General features: G+C 33.1%; 1 protein-coding gene across 1 annotated transcript in view; it reads left to right on the top strand.

The window, feature by feature from the left end:
* Positions 1-26,266, top strand: part of LOC115445796 (breast cancer metastasis-suppressor 1-like protein) — a 122,069-nt gene extending 95,803 nt beyond the window's left edge. Inside the window, exon 4 of the mRNA XM_030172231.2 lies at positions 23,698-26,266. Coding sequence (XP_030028091.1) covers positions 23,698-23,931 — 234 coding nt within the window. The 3' untranslated portion in view covers positions 23,932-26,266. The remainder of the gene's footprint in view (positions 1-23,697) is intronic.
* The last annotated feature ends 203 nt before the right edge of the window (positions 26,267-26,469 follow it).

Here is a 26,469-nt window from a genome sequence, read left to right as displayed (position 1 = left end):
GGAGAAACAAAACACAAATCAGCGATTTTTTATTATTTTCTACTCGATTTATTTATCACCGCAAATGTACAGAACTACTAAACGGATTTTTATGTAGTTTTCACTGGTGGAAAGAGTATAATTTTGAGCAGAATTCATTTAAATAAAATCTGTTATCGGAAAAAATATCCACGTGTACGAAGTCACAGAAACCTCTAGTTGTATACGAAGTATGTTGTAAGTTGCAAACGGCCCCGCCCTCTGCGAGTGCCTGAAAATACAACTCGTTAGCTTTAACCAACATATTCTTAGAGGTTTTCATGTATTACTAGTTCTTGTAATGACGTAAAAATGTATAGGAATAGATTTTCTAAATATTATTATGTACGGTAACATGGAAACTGCTTTACATAATGATGATTGCAATTAAGTAGACATGGTGATTACAATCGATCGAACAATTTAATGATGTTCTCTTTAAATTGTTTTAAAAAAATCTACATCGAGTAAGCCACTTTAAATCTACTGCCATTAAATCTTTTAATTTTACTTACTACAAGTATGTTGAAAGTATATGAAGGAATGTATTAAGTAAATAAGATTTATTATTTATTTATTTATTGTTTATACATATATAACACCATGATGCTCCGCTCCTATTGATCATAGCGTGATGTTATATAGCCTAATGCCTTCCTCAATAAATGAGATATCCAACACTAAAAGATTTTTTCACTTCGAACCATTAGTTCCTGAGATTAGCGCGTTCAAACAAACAAACTCTTCAGCTTTATATAATAGTATAAATAACAGTTATAGTATTAAAGGGATGTATACAGACGAGATAGGTAACAATTTTAACAATTGGTTTCAATACTCGTGCGGGCCACGTCTACGTCTGCAGGTGGCAAGCAAATATTTCCAGATATATTAACGTTAAAAAAATAAATTCGTTTTATTCATAATCTATCACTGTTAGTCCCTTTCTACCTGCTATCAATTTATGGACACAAGAGATAACATTGATAAAGTAAAACAAAAAAAATCTGATAAGTTCCTTATTTTAATAACATCAACATTAAATCCGATTCCAAATTGCGTTTGTTTAGCGCATGCGTGTTGGCCGCATCGCGTAGGCGGGCGGCTGTGACGTCAGCACGTCGCTCCCGGCCTGTATATTTAAAGTTTTTAGTAATCAAAAATTTTTGATGTTTTTGAATGAGGGAAAGACTCCGTTTGATCTGTCCGGGTTAGTCTTGTTGTGTGCGTGAAGATATTGAGAAATATCAGTAGAGCCGCAATTAAATATTATCGGATAGGACATATTTCTTCGTTCTACCAGCAAAATAAAACCATGATGTATGACACATTAATTTTAATTTCCTTTGTCAACGGATCAATCTAAAAAAAATTACCTTGCAATGGAAACAGAAATAAGAAGTGTGAAACTAGAAGGTTAGAAACAAAGAATTAGGTTTTAACTGTTCTGTTTAGTTACACTCGCAATTTAAATATTGAAAACGAAACATACTCTCTATATTTAACAATATAAAGACATTAATGAAGACTTATGGTTGAAACATCGATATTCTATATTCTTATATACTATAATAATTTATGTGATTATATAAAAGTACTATAACCGTGGCTTCCACCCTTCCCAGAATCAATGTAATCAAACGTTTATTCTATCATGAAATAATTCTAAGAATCGTTTCAATAGCTGGGTGTTTCAAAGATCTCTTGAAATTAATTATCAAGCTACATTATTTACTTTGATATTGAATAATTTTGATCTTCTCTGTAATATTTTTTCTATATGGTTGGAGAAACGCCTACGTAAATAAATGTTGCTACCAAGTTAGTAGGTTAAACTCAATTTGTTCTTCAGTAGTCAGAGGAACTTATTAAATTATCGCTTGCTTTAACGGTGAAAGAAAACATCGTGAGGAAACCTGCATACCTGAAAAGTTCTCTATAGGAATTTGGAGAATATGTCGAGTCTATCAATCCGCACTAGGCCAGCGTGGTGGACTAAGGCCTTATCCGTCCGTAGAGGAGACCCGTGCAGCAGTGGGACAGTATATAATACTGGGCTAATATTATATTACATTATAATTTATTATTAGTAAGAAGAACAATATATTTATTAATTCAAATAATAGTGACGGTCTGACTGGCCTGCGACTGAAATCCATGAGATAACTTGATTATGAAACAATATGTTCTCGTTGTGAGATGATTCATCGGCGCGGCTCGCGGCCGATATGTGAAGCCGACTGTGACACCTCCGTTTCGTCTGATCCGACTGTTATATATCCAATACAAACTCTCGGAGCAATCATTTGAACAGTTCATTGGCAAGGGGCTTCTTAACAAATAATTTCCATGAACATACTAGCCGTGGCTGATGGTTGTATGGACTGGTGTGCCCATTTCGCTTACTATAGTAGGTATTTATAATATATATGTTAAATTTAGGTTATTAATTTGTTTCATGACTCCTATGAGAGTTGCGTACACACGTATGGAAAGTTGGAAAAATTGTATTTCGCAACTCAATAAATATGCTGCTCTATAAACATAATAAAAAATAATTAATATTTTTACATTATACTTTTACGTTTGAATTGAATTTGAAAAGAACAACACAGTTTCTTGGCTAGTTCTACTCTGGCGGAAACTGCTTACCGTAGGTTAGAGTGAAAATTGTCGCAATCTAAATAATGTTTAACATTTTATGGCTTCAGATGAATTCAATTCATTGTAACAACAATCTAAGAGTCATCTAACCATCGGGCTAATGTGAGTGGTCTCAATGGTCAGATGATACCGTGAGGTGTGACAGCTAGCCCGAGTGGAAAGAGTGGCGCGATAGATAGGAAGTTTGCCTAGCGGTGATTGGAATCGGGCTGACTTAATAAATCTAAGATTGTATATTTTATTCTATATTATAGCATAACAAAGAGACTGCCCTATACCCGATGTTAAGTTTTCTGCCTACATTTATTACCACTTACTACAAAACTATGAAACTGATTGCTGCCAGCATTTCCGGACAAATACGACCTTAAAAAAAGAACGTATTCCCAACTAAAAGGCAACACATGTCTATGGGCCAAGGTATTGCAGATATTCATGGACGAGGATGATCACTTACCATCAGGTGAACCGTACGCTCGTTTGCCCCTATAACAAAAATATCGACCAGGAAGGGACATGATGATCGGCAAAATTCCGTGGCCTGGACTAGGGACTCTGTCCAGCGGCAAAATTAAAAGCCGATGACTCCAACATAAGCATCCAGTGGACTTTGAGGTTCGACGGTAGTGATAACTACACTTTCACTACTAAATAAAACATAGTTTTCTGCAAAACTGCATTCGCCTAGAATCTAGATCTATCAATACGGGCCACAAAGACTTTTTGGTTATGTTGCTTCCTTCGGGTGGCAATATGAATTTATCGACTTACTTAAATATCTAAAAAGAAATTAGTAAAAACTTGCAGTTTTATAAAATTCACTTAATAGTATCTGCAAATTAATTATTATTTAGGTTTGCACACAGCTCAAGTGATATTGAGAGAAGTTTTATTGAAATATATTAAGTCACGCGGTCCACCTAATAGAGCCGATCGCAGGTTGAGTATAGCTGACCTAGATAATCATACTATCCTACTAGATAAGGTACCACTACCACCAAATCCAAACGAAACAATATACAAACATGTTTTATCGCAAACTTGTTCAGTTAAATTCAATTATACACTGTGACATCGGACGGGCATACTTTAATCTTTACGATCGCAAAGATTACTCGCAACGTTAGCGGCTTGCATTATGTACCGTTTATGTGCCAGTTCTTTCGCGAGATTACGTTATTAACTTGAAAAAGGTTTTGACATACTGAAAAAAGCAGCGATAGCCTAGTTGAGGGTGGAACGGTCTGCCAAGACGAATGTCCGCAGGTTCAAATCCCAAGGGCACACACCTCTGACTTTTCTAAAAAATCATGTGTGTATTCTTTGTGAATTTATCGTTCGCTTTAACGGTGAAGGAAAACATCGTGAGGAAACCTGCACATCCGAGAAGTTCTCTATAGGAATTTCGAAGGTGTGTGAAGTCTACCAATCCGCACTAGGCCAGCGTGGTGGACTAAGGCCTAATCCCTCTCAGCAGTAGAGGAGGCCCGTGCTCAGCAGTGGGCAAGTATATAATACAGGGCTGATATTATTTATATTATTATTTTTATACTGAAAAAAAATATCGCACTCATTTTTATAAATTAATTATAATAAAAAAGAATAATAAACAGTGTTTTGTCGGCCGGTGTGACGAATTAAAATATTTAAATAAATAATTAGCAACTACAGCTATTTGGTGCCCAAAACATAGGTTACCTAGAAAGATTTGTGGGTGTTTTGAAAATTGGTAAACACACCGAAATCTATAAAATCATCAATTTAGATAGAACTGTTAACATCTGTTAATGTAATTCCTGATCATTATGAGACTTACCATATTTTCATTCTGTTTTTGGTCATTGGAAATTTAATTAAAAAAACAACATTAAATCTTTAAAGATGATTATTATACTTAAAATAGCAGTTTAAAATTCAAACAAAATTATGCACTACACGTGGCTACTAAATATAAAACCTATGACATAGAAAAATCATCAACAATTTAAACCTACTACTAATAATAAGTCATTATTTACAAAAAATATATTTATAATATACCTTTTTATTTGAATTTCCAAATATCGGCTAATAATATTTAAGAATGCGTGTCGCCCGTCGAGCGAACTCGGCGGTGGAGTTTACCGTTAGAGACAGCTAGGTTTCAACTCAGACGGTCCACATACAACGCGTTGGCGAATCACTTGCCGTATTAAACTATACAGTTGTCAACATTATAGGGTATACAAGAATGTAAGAATGACTTTTGGATATACGATTATTTTATATTTTTAGTCTTATGACTAAACTGACCTTATGGTCAGTCAATAAAAAACGTAATGGCTCCCGTAAGTGTATACCCGGTTTTAAGCAGGCCGGCATAATTGTTGCGGTTGGCGAGGGGATCTTTCATTTGTCGATGGACTGCTCCACTTATCATTAGACGCAGTCGAGTCACTTTGTCGAGCGCTTATAAAAAGAAATTACTAGAGTATTTTACATAGAGTATTCTACATTATTATTGAACCAAGTGAATGTTGAAGTTAAACTAAACCGGCACACAATATTATCGACTATTTTCCTTTTTTTCTTTTAATAGTAATAGTAAAAGGCTAGAAAGTGAGTCATCTGATTCCAACTGATCATCGCCGGCTTTAAACAAAATATAGTTTGTATCTATAAATACTATACGTAACAAAATAGCCAGTGTAACTACTGGACTTAATAAGATTTAACATCTCATGTCTCAGGATGGCCACCATAGTGGAATGACAAAAAATACTTTGTAATTCAAGGTGTTGGATGAGGTTTCTAATGGGGGCGGTTGTATCGCTTGCCATTAGGCGAACGGGAAGCACGTCCTCTCATTCAAACAAATAATAAAAAAATCCAAGACGAATACCTCTGTACTTCTAGTAACGTATAATATAATTAACGAGAGACCAATAATCATTCGGTTTAATGGTAAAGAAAAATGTCGTGAGGAAACCTACATACTTGAGAATTCTCTATAAGAATTTCGATGGTATATAAAGCCTACCAACCCGCACTAGGCCAGCGTGGTGGACTAAGACCTTCACCCTCAGTAAAGGAGGCCCGTGTTCAGCAATAGGCAGTATATAATACAGGGTTCGTATATAATCTGCAATAATTTATGTAAAGCCAAAGTGTATGATAAAACGCCCTCTCATACTACTGCTCTATTTAAAATATTTTTTATTATTAACGGAAAATGTACAACTATATCAAGCAATAATACAGGAATGTTAATGAGGAGACCATTTGAAAGTTTTCACAAATAGAATACAGTATACGAGTTATTTACGGGGTCGGTAGCTCATAGATACAATTTGTTTTAAGGATTATTTTAATTTATTAGAGCTGAGATTTTAATCATGAGATATCCATTAAATGAATTATAACCTGAATTAATATAACCTAACAGTCATTACACTAATGGAAAGCTGGACATCGCCATGGACACGAAGCCAATATTATCTTGATTTGATCAATTTTATAATATCAGCCCCGTATTATATACCGTCCCGCTGCTGGGCACGGGCCTCCTCTACTACTGAGAAGGATAAGCCCTTAGTCAGCCGCGCTGGCCTAGTGCGGATTGGTAGACTTCACACATCCTCAAAATTCCTATAGAGAACTTCTCATGTATGGAGGTTTCCTCACCATGTATTCCTTCACCGTTTAAGCAAGCGATAATTCACAAAGAATACACACACAGTTTTAAAGAAGTCAGAGGTGTGTGCCCTTGGGTTTTGAACCTGCGGACATTCGTCTCAGCAGTCCGTTCCACACCCAACTAGGCTATCTTCGTCATATTTTTGATATATTTAGTAGCACAAAAAAGTTATTTATAAATTAAAGAAACAGAACGCCTAAAAGGTGGTGATTTGCGTGTTGCGTCCAATTCTATAATATATATGTCACTCGTTACGTGCGGCATTAAAATAGATCCCACGAGAAATTATGAATTTTATATATTAGATGACGAATGTATAATTCTAATTATATATCCAGTGATATCTAATAGATATAGATATCTAGTTGACGATTAATCCTCAGCATTAACCTGGAGTTTAGAATCCAATATAGCGATAGATTCGCCCCCTATCAAAATACACATGGAGAAAAGTAGGTGCCCTACTTCCATCTCTACCTTCAGGAGAAGGTAGAGATGGAAGTAGGCACGAACACAGCACGCCTTTATAGGATATAAAGGCGTGCTGTGTTCGTTGCTGTGTACGATAGACAGACTTTATCATTTAGACATTCAGAAAAACGTCAGTAAACATACTTTACATACGACTGCTTTATGTGAGATAGATATATTTGAACCGGCTTATTCAAAATAATCACTTAACACTATTATTTTTCTTTTAACTCAATTATTGTCAATTGTTATCAAAAACTCGTATGATTTATGACATAACGTGTCAATTATTTGGAACTAGAATATGTAGTAAAAATATTTATTTTGTACAAATCTTTGTTAAGACCTATTCTTCCCACAGTTGCCCCTTGTGTTCCCATTTCCAGTAGCCGAAGAATAGAAAAGAGTTCAACGACTCTTGCTGACTGTTGTGTGACGTCACGCTTAGAAGACTGTTACACTGTTTGTATGCTATGCTTTTCTCAATGTTATCGTTTTAATGACTTTATAACTTACTGAAGCTGTTCTTAACACCTTACATATTAAACAAAACTAAAAAATATTAGATTTATGCTAGAAGGTAGTGTTTTGAATATATGAATCACGACACAAGCATAATATTCCCATGTGATATGTTTTATTTGAATAGAATTTTTAAATATTTTAAAATATCTTTTATTCGATGTTTCTTAAGTCGCGTGAATTGTATACCAAAAACGACATTAAACTATTAGTATTTTAAATTAAAATGTATATATATATTCCAATGATTTTACAAAGAGGTATATTTAATTTAAAAAGTATATTAATTGATTGATGTTGTGATTTCAACCAGAGTTGACGGAGGGGGGCGAGGTTTCACTATTTGATACGTAGCTCGTCTCCAATAGAATACTATTTAGAATATCAAAATTTGATTACACTACAAAACCATTATGGTGGATTGAAGCATATAGCCCCTCTCAATATTAAAGGAAGTCCATTCTCTGCAGTGGACAGTATATATATAATACAGGGCTGGTATTATAGACATTATATCCCACAAAAGAACGCAATAGCACGTTTATATCGGGATAGGTCATTCACGCGGGCGAAACCGCGAACTACAACTAATGGCCGCATAAATCTTACTTCTCGACCAATGTCTTACACGCAAGGTCATCTCTTGATGTATTGAACAGAAAACAATTAATATTCATGCGCCCCGTTTAACATAGTGAATATTAACATACATAATGTGGACCGAACGTATCGTTACGTTTGTGTTTAATTTTTTTAATATGTTTTTGTCGTATTTTTTTTTCTATTGGATTGGTGTTCGTCTCATATTAATTTAGCATCATTGGTTCGATGATAACGTAGCGTAAGTGACTGATTTGTTCATGAGGTCGAGACCTGTATCAAGTTATTACAGTTTTTGTAAGTATTCCATTCAGACACGTGTGTGAATTAAAAGTTTAACCCAATATGGTGAGGTCGGAATTTACAAAAAAAAAATTACAGAAATATGTATAGTGATCTGTATGTGCAGTATGTATAACCACACCTGCCTTTCCAGCTATGCAGGCGTGAGCTGGATATAAAACAAAAGAGAATTATAATTTAAAAACCAATGTGATTTTATCGAAATTTCATAGATTACTGTTGAAGGTATAATATGTGGAAAGATCGTTTCCAATAAGGACTATGTATTTTAACAATTCATTTAGGTAGATATCATAAGCCTGTCCATTAAAGATGTTTTTTGTACAAATATGTCGCTTTCCGTTTTTTTTAAAAGGGTAAATTTAAGATGACTAACTACTTTATGAACGAGTATAATGCTTTATTCGTAACAAATCATGTGGGTAGGTGTCATAAGACTAAAAATTAAACAATACAAGTTTTTTGTACAAATATGTTGCTTTCCGTATCTATAAAATAAATATCATAAAACTTACTACTTTATGGATAAATATAATGCAATATATATATACTATACACGTTGTTTGCATTACTAAAAATTCTATACTCATACAGATAGTTCGCGTGAGTAAAAATATATAATTCCGGCACCGAGGGAATAGAAACTAGGGTTTCCTTCTCTGTACATAACCCGACCTATTTTCTCATATTTCCCTCATTCTGGAGGCAAGAAAAATGTTTCTTAAGGCTGCATTTGTATATTTTCTACTCTATAATTTTATGTCTTAATACCTTTATTTTAAGTATAGAATTACTTTAAAACATAAACTAATGCTCTATATTTAGGAAACATAACTATCTAACGTACAAACGTTAGATCAAAATGAGCTTTAAACCATTGGTTTTGAATCCATACAAACTTTTAATACAAATTGAAATCATGAAAATAGTTCATATAACACAATAACAAATTAAGATTACTTGCACCTCAACCAGATATAAATTAACGTCTCTAGATGTACGATATATGCAAATAGGTATGTAATACATGTACAGACACATACACACACCAAACATAGATAGGATAACGTAGTTGCAGGATTCTTGAAAAAATATGCTCTAAAGTGGTTTAGACGGAGAATTTTACGGATTGGAGATATCTGTCTAATATGACACGATATTACGTCGCAACAAATATATACACACACATCTATTTTTATGTAAGTATATACGTGTTGCTCTCAGCTTCGATGGCGTAAAAGACATTTTCCGCAATAAAAATCCCAATTTGAACTTCTTCGGGATAAAGAAATAGCCTACATGCTACTCCAGACTATTAGTGTATTAATATCCTTCATTAAAATGTAGGCTAATTATTTTGAACACTATTAGTGTTCAAATGTTTCTGCATTTATTTCTAACAAACATTCAAACTTTAACATTTCTTTACAAATCTTCCCAATTGTAATGTTAGTTATTTTAATGTAAAAAAAAATTGTTTTCATTAAATCATGTCGTCGTTCGTCGGCATTAAAGGACACATCAAACACGCGCATCAACACGCACATGTCAATTTCGAATTATTTATTATATGGATATCGATAATAAGTAACAATTAATTTAAAAAGCTATGAATTACTATTCTGTTTTTCTATTCAGTATCAACCTGAAACTTGGATTTGTACCACGCAAATTGAAATAGGTACGCCCTGTTTTATATATGACCTAAATTGTACTTCTCCCCATCTCTGAAAAGGGAAAATAGCTTGAAGCTAAATGTATCTATCAATTATAATTATTGTATATGGTTATTGGTGAATAAAATGTTGTGTGCAAAGAAGCAAAATCTTAGATTGGGCGTGGTTGTTTTTCATAAATGTCAGATTGTAATTGTATAGCGGACGTAGGTTTTCCCGTGGGAGTGCTACGTAGGAGTCTCGACTCCCGAACAGATCTAATCAAATTACATTCGGGATTCAATTATAAACATTTTCATTTTAATGTTTAATTATAGATATTTGAAATTTATTTTTAACAAAATAACAAGGAAATTATTCATAATATTGTGTTGACCTTGTTATTACAAATCATAATGTTTAAATAGGTAGATTAATAAATAGAATTTAAAAAACATCTATAAATCGTAATTAGATTTCTTTCCTTATATGAATGTGATTTATATTTGCGTCTATTAATCACATGTGTGTCCTCTATTGTTTACAGATTGTAATATTACAAACGGGTAAACTTACTGTCTTCGAGTAAAAAAACATCCATGTGCGCGTTAAAACATATATTGTAATTAAATAAAGATATATTTTAAAAAAATTATTTATTTTTAATACTTATTGCATGATAGGTACAAAGTAATCATACGATTCTCATTGTATAAGAGGAGTTATAATAGAATTAGTTTAGTAAGAACGGCGTGGATCGATTGCGGCGCGCATGCGCGGGGCCCGTCGCAGTACATAACTCGCCTATTTACCACTTTGTATGTACTGACGTACTTGACGCATGATTTATGTAGAGCGCCGAATTTCATATTTAACTTCGGTTATGGACTTTTGCTAGTGTTTGTAAGAAGTATTGAGTTTCCTTTGTACGTATTCTAATATACAATTGACGCAATGTACGATACTTAAAAGTAAATTATTCTTTTTTATGAACAGTAACCTATTTAACTTGTATTATTTATAAAAAATAAATTTAATTTAAAATCTAACCTAAAAAGCATGAAAAGCAAAAACGTTATTTTTAAAACCAATATTATTCCTGCTTACACTTACAAAAGAGTTTCTTTAAAATTTAAATCGAACAAACTAAATACACTATTAAAGGCTGTTAAACCGTAATGATTGCAATTATCAATTTTTAACGATTAGTTGTTCAAATATTCAAATATTTCTTGGATTGACTAACTAGTCAGTTGGTTTATTACGTTTGACATTTTATACAGATGGAACTAAGGTCAAAGATGTATTGAACGGTCGTCCCTTTATGGGTAATAAATCAGATATTAATGGTCATCTTTTTATGACTGCTCAAGTTTGACGAGCTTATGGTTGAAGTGCTTTTCAGGTTCAATTCAATATTTACAGACTTGTTAGAATAAATTTCTTGAAAAGCAATAGTTACATTTAATTGACTACATTAGAGCCTAAATAAATATTTGTTTCTCTAATGAAAATTAAATAATTTTAAATGTATATTATTAATTAAAGGCATGATGGAAATGGATATTGTCATGTCCGTCGCATGTCCTCGGTCAAAGCATACTTCTCGATAAACTTACAAAACATTAATATAACCTCGATATAAATTAGAAAAGAAAAGAAACAATGTAACTAAGAGATTTTCTCTATTAAAATCTATATATATAAAAATGAATCCCTATTTCTCTTGGTCACGCCATCACGCGTGAACGGCTGGACCGATTTCACTATTTTCTTTTTGTTGTGTTTGTTATTGTCAGGAGAAGGTTCTTATAAAAGAAAAAAATCAAAAAAAAATGCGCGTAAAATTAGAAAATTTTGAGAAAACTTAACGAAAATATTAATTTTATATAGCTGTCACTTGTTTGAAATAACTGTTAGCGATTGACAGAATGCGCGCTGCAAATTCATAGTTAAGACGGGACGTCTGTCGGGTCGACTAGTTAATAATAAAAACAACTGTTTAATCAACATTAAAGCTCAATGCGATGTTTGTTCGTATTTGGAACAATAACACTTGGAGCACTCGGCGGCAGGTCAAGCACTCTGTTATTGCTAAAGCGATTGCCTCAAGCAGAATAAATATGTCGACTACCGATATAATGGAGGGAAAATATTATTACTGATTTCCTCTTAGAAAATAAGCAATAAATAATTAATTATAATCTATTGATTCAGTTAAAGACGTGAATTAATAATGACAACGCAAATGTATACATAATGTATATATGTATAATGCCTTAGTTCATCAATATGGCGTAATGCGTTATTTTTTTATTGCTTTGAATGACGAGACGAGCTTGCCTGATGGTAAGCGATACGACCGCCCATAAATGCCTGTGTTGGCCTCATTTTACAAAATGCCTGAATGGTTCTAAGTTTTATTAAAGTATTTCTGTAATGTTTATATAAATTGTAAGTTCTGTATAAGTCTCTAAATTAGTTTATGATACTTTTATCATAACGAATATGTTACCCAATTCCCCCGTTATTAAATTTTATTGTACTTAAAAAAAATTAACAGTTTATTAATAAATTTAACGTTATAATTTAAAATAAATATTGAAATTGATTTATAATATAAAATATACATATGTTACAGTTACAGCGGCAGGTTGTTTCTTGCTATTTGATGAGTCAAAATTATATAGAATAGAGATATACAAATAAATTAATAAGACAGTGACGTCACTGCCAACTCTGGTACACGATCGGCATAATATGCCCTATTTTTAGGGTTCCGTATCTTGAAAAGAATCCTTATTAAGTAAGTCTACTTTGTTGCCCGCCTGTCCATCTGTCTATCAAGACTTTTGCATTCCTGAGAAAAATCTAAGGAATGCGTAGAGTCTGTAGAATTAGGTAGAAATATATAATAAATGCTCATTTCTGTCTTTCAGTTGTAAAAAAATCAATGTTGTAGGTCAAAGCGATCGAAAGATTGACCATTTATGTCATTTTTTGCGATTTCACAAGGGAATCAACAGCAGTAGGGTACTTCCTGTTGACCTGGAATATGAAATTTGGCAAGAAGCAATGTCTTACAGTACAAGTGAAGGAAAATTCTTAAATCCGTAAATATATACTTTGATAACAAAAATAAGCGAATTTACTATTACAAACTTATTAGTTGCGGTTAATGCAATAACCGTGTCTAGGAACCAAACGGCAAAGTTAAATTTGTCAAGTTTGAAGTTATATACTTATATACCTTACCTATAAGTTTGTACAGAACCCTTGGTGCACGAATTCAACTCACGCTAAAACGATTTTTATTACTTAAAATAAATAACATTTGAACATAAAATATGCGTACGATTAAATTTATTCGTTAGATTGTTTCCTCACTATTCAACAAGGTTCAAAATTATCGAATGAAGATAAACAAACGATTTCATGATACAGTGACGTCATTGTCAAATTTGGTACAGCATCGGCATAATGTGTTCAATTTTTTTTCCTTTATCCCTTAAATCGTGTAATGTCTTTTGAATTAATTTTTTTCCTATTTTTTCAGTTTACATTTTAGTAGGTATGATGTACATAAAAAAATATTAAAATAAATTATATTATAATTATTAAACTGTTTCGAGAGAATAGATATCATCAAAAAAATGTATTCCAAATAGCCGTGTTTTTTCAAACTTAATTTATTACAAAACAATAAATTGAAAAAATAAACTTTCCTACGACATACCATATTACGTCATGTCGGATGTGACGGACACGTCATGACATGGGGTCAAAAACCTACGAGTCAGTAACTATCGCATTATAAAAAGAAAGAAAAGTGTACCTACTCTGTTTCCCAATCGATGGCCTCGTAGCTCGTAGCGGTTTCGTAGCTCCACTGGTGCTACGAACTATATATGTCCAACTGGTATATATGTACTATTATGTATATATGTTGTTTATATGTATATAAAGTGTAAATGAGTATGATAGAATTAAAAATGACCGGAAAAAATAGATACGAAACAAAAATATTTTCTGAAGATTGTGATGTTTCTTCAGGATTTTCTTGAGGAGGTTTAATACTTTTATGTTAATAGATAAGCCTCAATCTAATGTGGGAATTTGCATTGTTTTTTAGTGGATTTTCATATTTTTTTTATACCGAAATTTCATATTTAATAATCAATTACATTTTAAAGTACTTATTAATATAAAAATAATTATACAATAGCTAAGGACTATTATGAAGAAAGCAAAATATCAATATAACTATATCTAGGAAAACAAAAAAAACACTTGGTTCAAGAAAATTCGATATAAAGAAATATTACGTTTGCTTAAATAATACATTTTTTTTATCTACAATCATACCTCCTATTTTAAAAATAGATGCTGTTATTTCCGATTTTTCAGTCAACTATTCATGCTGCGCCATAATACCTATGTATCATAAAGAAAGCTGCATTCATGAACGTTCGCCAAAATGTACAAAATTTACGTCCCTAGAAAGTGTCACAACTTAATTTTGTCGCTCTGTTAAATCACTCAAAATGAAGACGTTCATTTTGGTAAAAAAAATCACTGAAGACAATTTTCAAGTTCTACAATTACACACAGAAGACTGCTGGAGCTTCAAAAAAGTTAAATACATTATAAAAAGTACTTGAGAACTTTGAAAAGGCCCAAACAGTAAGTTTGGTTCTTTTAAAAATAAATATGGCTCAGTTAATATACTTGACTACTATTTAAATATATTTATAGTATTTAATTTAGAATTATTTGGGTGTCTATTATAATAAAGACAAACAGCCATATCATAAATAAATAAAACAAACACTAAATGAAAAGCACTATATCGATTATATTATGATTCCAATACAAATACAAAAAATAAATTCAACTATTCAAATGTTTCCAAATACACATTGATCGATAAACGATCCTAATGGCATTGTTTGATCTACGGCGAAAATGCACCAATCAGGACAAAGTTCTTTTGACACGGTTACAAATGACTTATTTCGATTACGGATTATTTTCTGTTACGGATCGTGGATTAAGATTGCGATCGTTTAGTGAAAACGGGCTTTATTCGACAAGGGCATGGACTGTACCAACGCATCCATAAGGTAACATTCCAACAGAGTGATGCCATCGTCTCACCTTCGCCGCGGCATCCCATGACTCAATGGTCAAACAGTTTCCTCAAAATCGCAGTCATCGTTACCAAAATAAAATTTATAAACATGTGACACAGCTCATATGGATGCTTATATCCACAAGGTATCCTCTTAATATAAGCATAATTGACATTCAAATCCGCTGTTTTTGCCTTAATCTTCTAAGAATCAATGAATTGGACAAACATTGATGCAATGTCACTGTTTTCCCATCTTTAGGCTTTATTTTATATAACTTTAACTACTCTTGGATGATGGTTTCAAGGCCCATTTCTAGCAACGCACAAAAGCCTAGGCTAGCGTGGTAAATGATGGCTGAAGCATAAATAACAAGAAGTAAATGCAGGATAAAAAATGTAGATGACTTAACAGGAACGATCATTCTTCTAGACTCTAGAGAATTGGTCAAAAGATACACATATATCGATATCTTGGTATTTGTGACGGTTATTATCGTGACTGACTCACTCATACATTTAAATTGGCACAGGGAACATTAACAGAATTCCAGTGTGTCGTAATGTATATGAATATACATTAAAATCTCGAAATTCTTGCATAAAACTGTAACGTTTCGCATTAATTCGGTTAATTTGGAACTTTTTATGAGTTCTCACAACTATACTAAACGTTTATTAAGGCCGAATAAGTTTGTTGAAGGAATTATTGGTTAGAAGCGTTATGGCCTCAGAAAATTATATATTTAGTTATGTATATTCAATATCTCAATGTAAAACGATGTTTGTAATCTAGTAGTTTAAAGATGCCGTTATCGAAATACAATGAAACGAAAGCATAAATAGATTTACTACGTTGTTGTTGAAAAAAGTTAAAATATAACAGAGTTTTATGCATACACTGGAAGTGTTTCACTTTTATCAATTGCTCCCTCATCATATTTACCTACTAATTAAAATGTATGTAAAATTATTTCGCAAACCAAACTAAATACCCTATGTCATTAGATAAAAATGACTAAGAGTTTGTTCAGCTCGAAACGTATTACGCCATGAAGTGTCAACACTAATTATAACTCAAGTGTCTCTATAGACCAAAATCGTTCTATTTCCTTATCTATGACACCGCTGACACGTCCGGTAATACGTAAAAGATGTCTATAAATATAACGCAAAAAAAGCTAAAGTAATTTTATAATGTAAATAATGTTAATTACGTTTTCATAAATTCGAAGTAAATAATTACCACATGTAGTAAACTATTATCATTCCAGTCTGTCCAACATAAAAAACGCGCAATCCAACAAAGCTTGCACGTCATTTATCAACTGTACGTAGATGTCGCTAGCGTATGCAAGCGAGGTGCGCGCGCGCAGTGCCCCGTCGCGCCGCGTTTCCCGGAAATGGCGGCCGGCGGCCATTTTGTCGTCGTGCCCCCGACGCGACCGAGCGAGCGGCGCGTCACCGCTTACATAACTCTGTAATCAAATGATTTTGATAAACCGAACGGTCGTTTGTGCCGTCTTGCATTCATTAGAATATGTCTTGAGAGTTTTATTGTTTATGATTAAATATGGCGTTGTTAAATCTTAACGTGTTTATTGTATGTCCATTGTAAATTGATAGTTTTAGTTCAAACATATGTTCCCATGGGTATTTCATGTTCTTAGATACCAGGCCGAGCAACACACGTGTGTTCTAACACAATTTTATTTGGTATTAGATTGCATAGATGTATTTCAAGTAAAAGAGGAAGCCAGAAGATAAATTACTTTCCAAAACACGACTTTCTTGTCCTTGCTCTATAAAAATCTAGTTCGCAGAAATACTAAATATTAATTCTCAAGATTTTGTACATGATAAAATCTTATTCAAATCGGTTTAGAATAACTAATTCGCTTTGATCGTGAAGATAAGTTTGATTTGATTCAAGTGATCCATTTATTTAATATTAAATTATTTAAACCTCTTATAAGTAGCCATAGCAGTACCTCTCGTGCACGAAAGTCCGTCTGGTTAGGTACCACCCACTTATCATATCAGTGGTACAATAGCATTGTCTTTACTTTGTGTTCTGGTATGAAGGACATGCACAATATAATTAATGGTCTTTATAAGTAATTTCTCAGCGCAGCGAGCGTGGGTCCAGCGCGATATTGTGCACTTCTGAATGGTTTTGCTATTGTTTATGAGCTTTTTTTTTCGGGCTCGGCAAATCCCATTGCACCTGATGGTAAGTAAAATGGGGTCCAAAGGAATGTCGACTGATGAGAGGTGATTAACCGTCGACAGTCGACACACTTATGCCGGCCTGTTGGAACCTGATATACACAGGCTGATCCCGAAACGCGACACACTTACGTGGGCCACTGGGGTTTTAACACCGTGTGTACAGTGGTCGCTATCCGGGCGGACATAAAATATATCCTACCACTTATCCTTTCGATAGACTAATTAAGTTGAAAATAAGTTCATTAAAATAATATATAAACAGATTCATTAAAATATTTTTTTTTGTGATGTATATGTATATTCTTTAGTGGTGTAACAAAGGGTGCAAAACTTAATTGCTAAATTACAAACAGAAACTGTCCATATGGATATTATCTTTCTAATTCAAAACGAAAGACAATGAATTAATAGCTGACATTTTATTCTACAACCCATCCTCTATCGTCGGGTTGGCGCAACCCGCTTATGTAATTTGCAGAATCTAATTGGCTTAGTATTTACGACCGCTCGTCTGTTTAAAATCAACCTGCTCTAAAGCATTAAATGCATATAGCTATGACAGCGTTATTTTTCTTTTTGCTATGACAGTATTAATAAAATTATCGAAGGATATCACGTCCACTACTGAACATAGGCATCCTCAAAAGATTTCCAGGCGGACCAGTTAAAAGTGGCGTGCATCCAGCGCGTTCCTTCCGCTTTTATCTATAAATAAACTTATTTGTAAAATTATCTAAGGTCACTAAGACATTTGATCTTTATATTTCCAGATAATTTGTTTGGACACTTCCCTGATCTAAAAGTATTTCGTTGTAATTATAATATCAAAGCATAAAACTACTGTAGTGTCTACAATATAGTGCTATTTGAATTATTTTTATTAGTTTGAATTTATTTCAGTGTTATCGAATGAATTATGAGTATGTCATTTGCATACAACGCAACATTGGCGCTTCCCAATATGTTATGCAAAGAATAACCGCAACACAATATATTTGACAGTTGGAATTTTATGAGCCTTTAATGTTGCAATTGGTTACAAATCGCCGCACTCAGATACGTTACTTTATCATTTGTCAGTTTTCATAATTAATTTTCACATCCAGATACGATTTCTTATCCGATTCGAAATAATACCTAACATTACAAAATACAGGCAAAATTTAAAAAAATTGTGACTTTTAATAAAAATTGAGTTCATCGATTATTAGGAGAAAAAATCGTATTTAAAACAGTGCTTAATGATCTTTAGCATTAAGGGAAGTCTCTAAATACGGTTAGAGTGTAATTTATATATTTTCGATTAATGTTATTAAATGACCCATTAAGAATGTACCGTAGCACATTTTTATAGCAAATGGTCACGAGAAATGTGGCTATCATACAAAAATCCGCTCTGTATGTTTACAATACAGTTGACCACGCGTTTACGCAGAGCTATTCCAATATGAGATATTTATATTTCATCGTTTTAGGTTACAGAGTCGCATACAAATAAATTATATCATTTTCTTACTCAAAGCGTTATATAGTGAATGATCTTTACGATTAGTTAAATATTTTCACAGATTATTTCCAGAAACATATATATTTCTCTATATTAATAAATATTTTTGATCGTTGCTATCTACCCAGCTGTTAACAAACGCTCAGCATCCACAAGATTCGCAAGTACATACAAGTAATAACAATATATCGACAGATGCATCGTTTCCTATTATCTGTGACAAACCTTTTGTAAAGCTACGTACCTGCGTCCCCCCGAGGGATCCCTCGCGACCCTTTTTTATCCCTTATTGTCCTGTGAAAGTTTGCTCTTTGGATAGTCGATCGTGTTGCAATGTAATGCAATTTGTATGATCGTTTTTTTAATGTAAATTCTCTTATAGTTTAGGTTTCAATTCGCATGCAATAGTCCGCCTAAATAGTAATGTCTATTTCTGCCGTCAAGCTTTACTTTTATGTTCCAGGTTAAAGGCGTTATAGACAGTATAATTATTGGATTATATGGGGTTTAATAAAGTAATGTATCAGGCTGACCCAGGAATGGACAGCTTTTGTTTGAAGACTTAAATCCTAAATTGAATAAAAAGGTAATCTTTTGCTCCATACAGCTCAATAATATACTTAACATATATTAAAAAACATAAGTCTAGATTTCGATAAAAAGGTGATGTTACTCACTTGAGAAGTCAAAAGTGTCAAAGTGATTGAAAATCAAAAGTCTTTGTAAGCTGAAAATACAGCTTCACGGCAACTTCTTCGTTAACTTAGTTATAACGTTGTACACTAACTTTTGCCTCCCCTGTCCTTCCCCCTGAGCTAATAGTACTAAAATTTTATTTACAATTTCTTGCATAAATAAAGTTTTACTCACGGCAGGTGTCATGGTTTACGTAGGGAATTCCCTTGTAAAATATAGACTAAATTATTCTTTGAAAAGTAACTTTCCAATGAAAATATCGACAAAATTCGATCAACCGTGACTTTGTAATAAGTAATACCAAATATTTTTTTGTAAATTTTAATTCAACATGACAAAATCTTTCGAATTTATAAATAGTGTCATTAAAAATCGGATTTGTAGAAATTCAATTATTTATAATTTAAGGGTCTATTTTACAACGTCTAAACGGTAATACACGAGTATAAAATAGGATGACTAAATACAATAATCACTCCTCACTCAAGTAAGTGATAAAGAAATTCGCATTCAGCATTAACTGTCTTAAACGTTAACTGATCGATAACATTTCCTTGAACATTGTACAACAAACGCTCTGATAATAATGTTCTAATAACCTGGCAATTCATTACAAGGGAAGGACAAAATACTTATCATTTCGAAAAAAATCTAACATCAATCACTTAACGCAAAAATAAGATTCAAATTTAAAACCTACTCTGAATCATCGTTTTGAATCAACCAAAAACAAACAATATCGTTCAAATCTCAACAGAGCATCTCCAGAGAGTCGAGTTCGCGTTTGATTGCGTTTTTTCTGTTGTAGACTCAGGTAAAGTTCGTTTCGGACCGGTTTGAACGAAAATTGCCGACGTGCACTCAGCGAGTTCAACCGGCGGGAATAATATTAACGGCTATAAAATTACGGGTCGTTGCACACTTAGAGCCGTGGCAGGAGATATATAAAGATAGTAAGCAATGTTTTAGGTTTTAGTTAATAACGGACCGATAGTGTTAGTAGTGATTATTAGGAATTATGAATTAACGTCTGTGTTAGAAAATTAACGTAGTATTCATTTCTAAATTCTGAGAGATACCACTATTTATGAATGACATTATCATTAAACGAGCTATTCATTTCTCGGCTCGTTATTTAATGAGAATAAAAATAGGACATTATGTGGGTATTGTTGACACAATAATAAGTTAAATAAAATGAACAACCACATAACAAATATGTTTCTGTGTACCTTTTAGGCGATTGCCGCGAGGGCAGTAAGTGTGCGACAACCCTAACACGCCTTACGTTCAGACGTCTTTGGATGCAGACAAATGGGAGAGTTTGGAAGTTCGTTACGCATTCACGGCGTTAAAGCTAAAAGGGATTTGAGAGACAGATATAAATAGCTCTTCTGAAGTACATTTATCTATCGACATGAAAAATGTATACTCTAGAAATATGTTAATTTTATTTAATAATGTCAAGCAATATTCGTATTTCATGCTTTGTGAATATTTACGGTATAATTATTTATTTCGCTTTCAAAATAGGTCATATACTTTCTTGCTTGGTTTTTCTAACTCAATAAGGGCTTGTTTGATCAGACGAAATGAAGGTTTTGATTTCAAAAATATGTTTTTATATTTTTAAGTACTTCACATTCAAAAACAATTGTCTATTCGAGTTCTATTATAACATGGTGCAAGTAAGGCCTTTGGCTACTTTAATGAATATTAAAGTGAATACACGTGTATAAGGTTCAGAAAAAAGGATGGTATTTGAGAAACACGAAGATGGAGCCAAGAAAAAAATGTTTATCGCAACCCATTAGTCTCTTGATTTCTTATGTTTTCTTGAATGTTTCACATTGAAGCAACGACGCTCTACGAAGTCTTTAGTTGCTGAACGTTCAGAAGAAGGATCAAAGCGTTACCTTTCGGCCGACTTTTTGATTAGCTGAAAGGTGTTTTCCCCAATCTATGCGCACCCATGCAGACTGCGGTCTTCGAAAAGTATGGAGTAAAAATTTATCACGAAAAAAAAAATGTTTTTTTTTCCACATAAATGTCTATAATGTAAAGAAACTAAATATCGGCTCATAACAATCGTATTTCCAGCCATTACTTACTGCTTGTTTAAACTATCTTCTTCCTTATCATAGATCTATTCAATCGCTATTTTTGATCTATCTCAAAAATTCACCAATCAGAACAAGTTTTTTGACATGCTGACGAGTGAGTTATTTTGATTGTTTAATTCTCTGAATCGGATTGAAAAGAGATTCGGATCGTTTATTGAAAATTGCTATAAATTGCAACATATAAACAAAAACGGAGTATGTTATTGCACTACATCACAATGAAAACAAGGACAATGGGCCTTCTTAGAAACCAGGCTTTCTTCAGTCACGCTGCCTTATAAATATGGTAAAAAATTGAAATTGAAATTCTAACTGTTGTTTTATTGAAAACATTTAATACTAATTTGTGAACGATTGTAATATGCCTTTTGTTAAAAAAAAGAAGAGTCACTACTTTAAAAAAAACCTTTCCAGAACATAATTAATTAGGTCTGTTATCTTCCGTACAATAAAGTAAAACAATAGAAAGTATTGAATTTTTAAAGTAGACATTTTATATAATAATAATAATAATATCAGCCCTGTATTATATACTTGCCCACTGCTGAGCACGGGCCTCCTCTGCTACAGAGAGGGATTAGGCCTTAGTCCACCACGCTGGCCTAGTGCGGATTGGTAGACTTCACACACCTTCGAAATTCCCATAGAGAACTTCTTAGATGTGCAGGTTTCCTCACGATGTTTTCCTTCACCGTTAAAGCGAACGATAAATTCACAAAGAATACACACATGATTTTAGAAAAGTCAGAGGTGTGTGCCCTTGGGTTTTGAACCTGCGGACATTCGTCTTCGCAGTCCGTTCCACGACCAACTAGGCTATCGCCGCTTCGCCAGACATTTTATATTACAGTATTTTTATATAGGCAATATGTCGAATTCATTATAACCTACATACGTGAAGAAAACAATTGATTACTTTATTTTAACAAAATATATTTCAACTTTGTGGACAACCCTAACGTGATATACTTCATTAACGTTTTTATTTATCGTATTACAGTATTTGCGCTTTTTGGACACATTTGCACGAAACTGTTATATTTTGCACGTTACAAGTGTGCAAAATTATCTCTTTATCGCGGGATAGAGTTAAGTCAACGCGATATCACACACACTTCAATACCAAGACTTGTTCGTTTTAATCAGACACAAAAATATTTTATTTGAATTGTCTTAAAATATATTTAATTCATGAAGAACACGCTGTATTATTAAAGACTTGTTCTAACTGCGCCAGTATATAAATTGAGTGACAAGTTAATTTAGAAACTAAACGTGACTGTACAACGTAAATTTTGTCGAGTTAATTAGTACTGGCACGTTTAGGTACTAAATTACTCGCTAATTGACTGAAGCACTAAAGTTGTCTGAACTAGGCTTAAGAAGAGGTGACCCACCGGACTACCGAATTCTGCAATGTTTTTAACCGAGCTGAAGATAGTTACAATGCATTATTTCAGCGGCATGACGTCTGATATTTTCAAGCCAATGTAATAGTAATCAATTAGTAAAAGGAATAGAGGTAGTCATTGATTAGGTATCTTCAGAAAGACCAAATTGTATAGATGTATTTCAACGATACGATTTTGTTTATTTTTTAAACATGCATGTGAAAGTGACACACGCTGCATTTCATGGTATATGGAGTGAGGTCCAATAAAATGTTGACTGACGAGATATGATTACCCCTCGATAGTCAATACAATTATGCCGGCCTGTTGGAACCGGATATACACAGGCTGATCCCGGAACGCGACACACTCATGTGGGCTATTATGGTGTTTTTATATTATGGTTGATTGTATGTTACACCAAACATAAAATGCACCAAAATATGGTTGTGAAATCGATAAGGTCATAGGTTCCGTTCCCAGATGAAGCTATAAAATTACGTGAATTTCCCAGAATTAGTATTTGTATACAACAGACTCTGTACTTAAAACGTCATCACAATATTGTATCACATGTAATGAATGTTAAATTTGATCTGAATCATCTCGATCAGATATCAAAACTACACTTTATTGCTGTGCTCGCGAATATTAATCCTTATTTCACAACAAAGCGTTGAATTAATTATTATTTTTCCTTGTCAACAGAGTGAAAAATGGCTCGCGTTCGAAAACCTAAAAGAAGAGATATTAGAAAAAATTAGGAAGTTAGAGGAAGAGCGGCACACGGTGGACCTCTGGTCGTGCGGCTCTGAATGGGGACGAAGACGAAGGAAGCGGCAGGTGACCGTCTCCCCCCCCTACGTGGTATACATGCTGCCAGATGCTGACATCATGGAGGACTGGAGGCTGGTAAGAAAGCTCCTAGAGAGGAACGAATGAAGGCTACCATTAGTTAGTTGTGAATATCGGTAAAATCTATACTGCCTTTGGAGAATGCATCGGTTAAGGTATCTCACTGAGGTTCGTCCTCAGTTATTTTCATGCTTTAAAAGGGAGAAGGGTGTTGTTAAATTTCAGTCTGAAATATTAAAAAAAAAACGATAACTCAAGACCCAGAATACATAACAAAAGTAAAAAAAAATCAGTCACTTGCAAGCGGATACTGTAAGTGATAAAAGCGCCAGCTAGCAGTCAGGATTTCTAAGCCTTTTATAGATGTTAAAATCCATTATCCAATCACATAATATAGGTATGCGGATTTAGTTATTTTAATAGGCTGTCAACTTTTCATTACACTAGCTTGCTATGAAATTTGACAGTTGCTGAAGTCAGTGGTGCAAGATATCTCGAAAAGTTCGCTTTTAATTACATTTTTTAAGACATCAAGAAAGTTAAGGGCCTTTTTCATACAGATAAATTGGAATATTGGAGACCTTTTTTCGCATCCTCGCTTTCTTAGATTGGGCATTTTTAGGCTACTTCATGGCGTATTTTGGGCGACTTAAAATTAAAATTACCATTCTTGTAATTGCTCAAATTAGCATCTATCAGTTTCATAGTTGTGTTGACTATTTAATAGCGTGTCCGCGGTGCCTTGCATTAGGATTGATATGCATCACGGTTGGCATCAACAACGCATCAGATACAAGTTTCAACATACTATGTTACATTATCTTGCAACATTGTACTGTTTGACTCAGCCTAGTCTAAACTATTAGTATATTATGTGACCATTTCGAATGAATAATCATTATAGCAAATATTGACTAGCACATCGGATCAAGTCTTATCCCTTACCTTGCCTGACATACACCTGCGTAAGGAAATATTTTATAAACAAAAGCAGTATAGATATACCCTTATATATATTTGCGAGCTTATTGTTCGTATTATATAAATAAATCCACGTGTCCCTATTAGCAACTGTATATAAACAGCGTCTGATTTTATTCTCTTAAGTCTACATTTTTAAGCATTTGATAAAACTTATTCATAACATAAAATACGAGAAACTATTGATATTTTGTAGTCATATAAATTTTCAATAATTTTCATTAAAATATACCAATCTTTTTTTCAATCGATCGCTACAATGAACCAATTAGAACTACTTCTTTTGACATGCTTACTTATTACTTATTGTGATTGGTTATTACTTATAACTTATTGTGATTGGTTAATTGTCCAGATCGCACCGCTGATTAGGATTGGGATCTTTTATGAAAACGGCCGATAGGTTATTTGTTGGACTTTACTATTCTGCCAGATCGTAATTTATATAGTGGATAAGTTTTATCTGAATAAAAACAGCCACAATACTAAGCAATCGTCAAATAACAAACAGCTTTGGAATCTACTAAATAAAAAACACAAGAAACTCCTTCAGCCATTTAATATATAAAATAAAGAAAATGCTCTACATAATTTCTTAGCATTTTCATTCATATATTCTACGTTTCCCTTTAATATCGAGTCATTTAAATTTTACGTACAAAGCTTAAATAAAAGCAACAGTGTTATCACATTAAGGTTAAAGGTAATTTGTTGAACACACGTTTTATTAACATTTTTTAAGTTTTTTTTTGTTTTACGGAGAATGTACCTTATTACTACCGCCCAGCCTTCGTGGGGGGCGACTGAGCGATATTGTTCGGGAACTTTTTTAACCTGCAATTCCTCAAACATTGCCTGCAGAGTACTTTGTGCATGATTTTAAATTTTCTATAAGGTTTTGCCAAAAAAAAATGTGTAAACAAATGCAAATGTTTGCTATTTTCTAATAATAAAACATCACGTACTACACAAACAGGTTTCTTAATGAATGTGGCACATTTCCTAATGTATGTAAAGCTTACTGATTTCTTTAAAGGTTTATAAAATATTTCGTAACTTTTTGTAAACTTCAAATTGATTTAGACCTTATTTTGTTAACCCTAGATGCTGATTCGTCTTATTGCCTAATTTTAAGTTATTTTTTTACGTCTCGTGAATCATGATAATTTAATATACTGAAAGATATGCCTTTCTAGCATTTTATAACATTTATTGATATTTCGGGACCTCTGTGACTGTTTCCACTAAAAACATGTTTTTTCCTACTATCCAAGTGTTCTGCAAGTTGTAAATGTTGATACCCTGTATCAAGCTTAAATTAGAGTTAGTTAGATAAGTTAGGAATCAAATTTATTTAAGACCTATTTTTGTAACAAATATGTGTAAATGTCACTGAATGTTTGCTCTACTTTAATCGAGGTAATAAATGTTTTTAAATGTATTCTGTAGTTTTTTTTACCGTATTTAAAAGGATATATTGTAATATAACAAATAAATAAAGGGCAAAATATATTTAAAAAATCTAAAACACTGGTCAAACTTCCTTGTTAACGTTTGAAGCCTTACAAACTCGTGCGATTTCTCTAATACCAGGACAAATGCACTAAATACATTAGTCTCAAACCATAGCAACCAACGTATAAT

The sequence above is a fragment of the Manduca sexta genome, chromosome 11, assembly GCF_014839805.1.
Source record: "Manduca sexta isolate Smith_Timp_Sample1 chromosome 11, JHU_Msex_v1.0, whole genome shotgun sequence".
Taxonomy (NCBI): domain Eukaryota; kingdom Metazoa; phylum Arthropoda; class Insecta; order Lepidoptera; family Sphingidae; genus Manduca; species Manduca sexta.
This window is presented reverse-complemented; position numbering and strand designations above follow the sequence as displayed.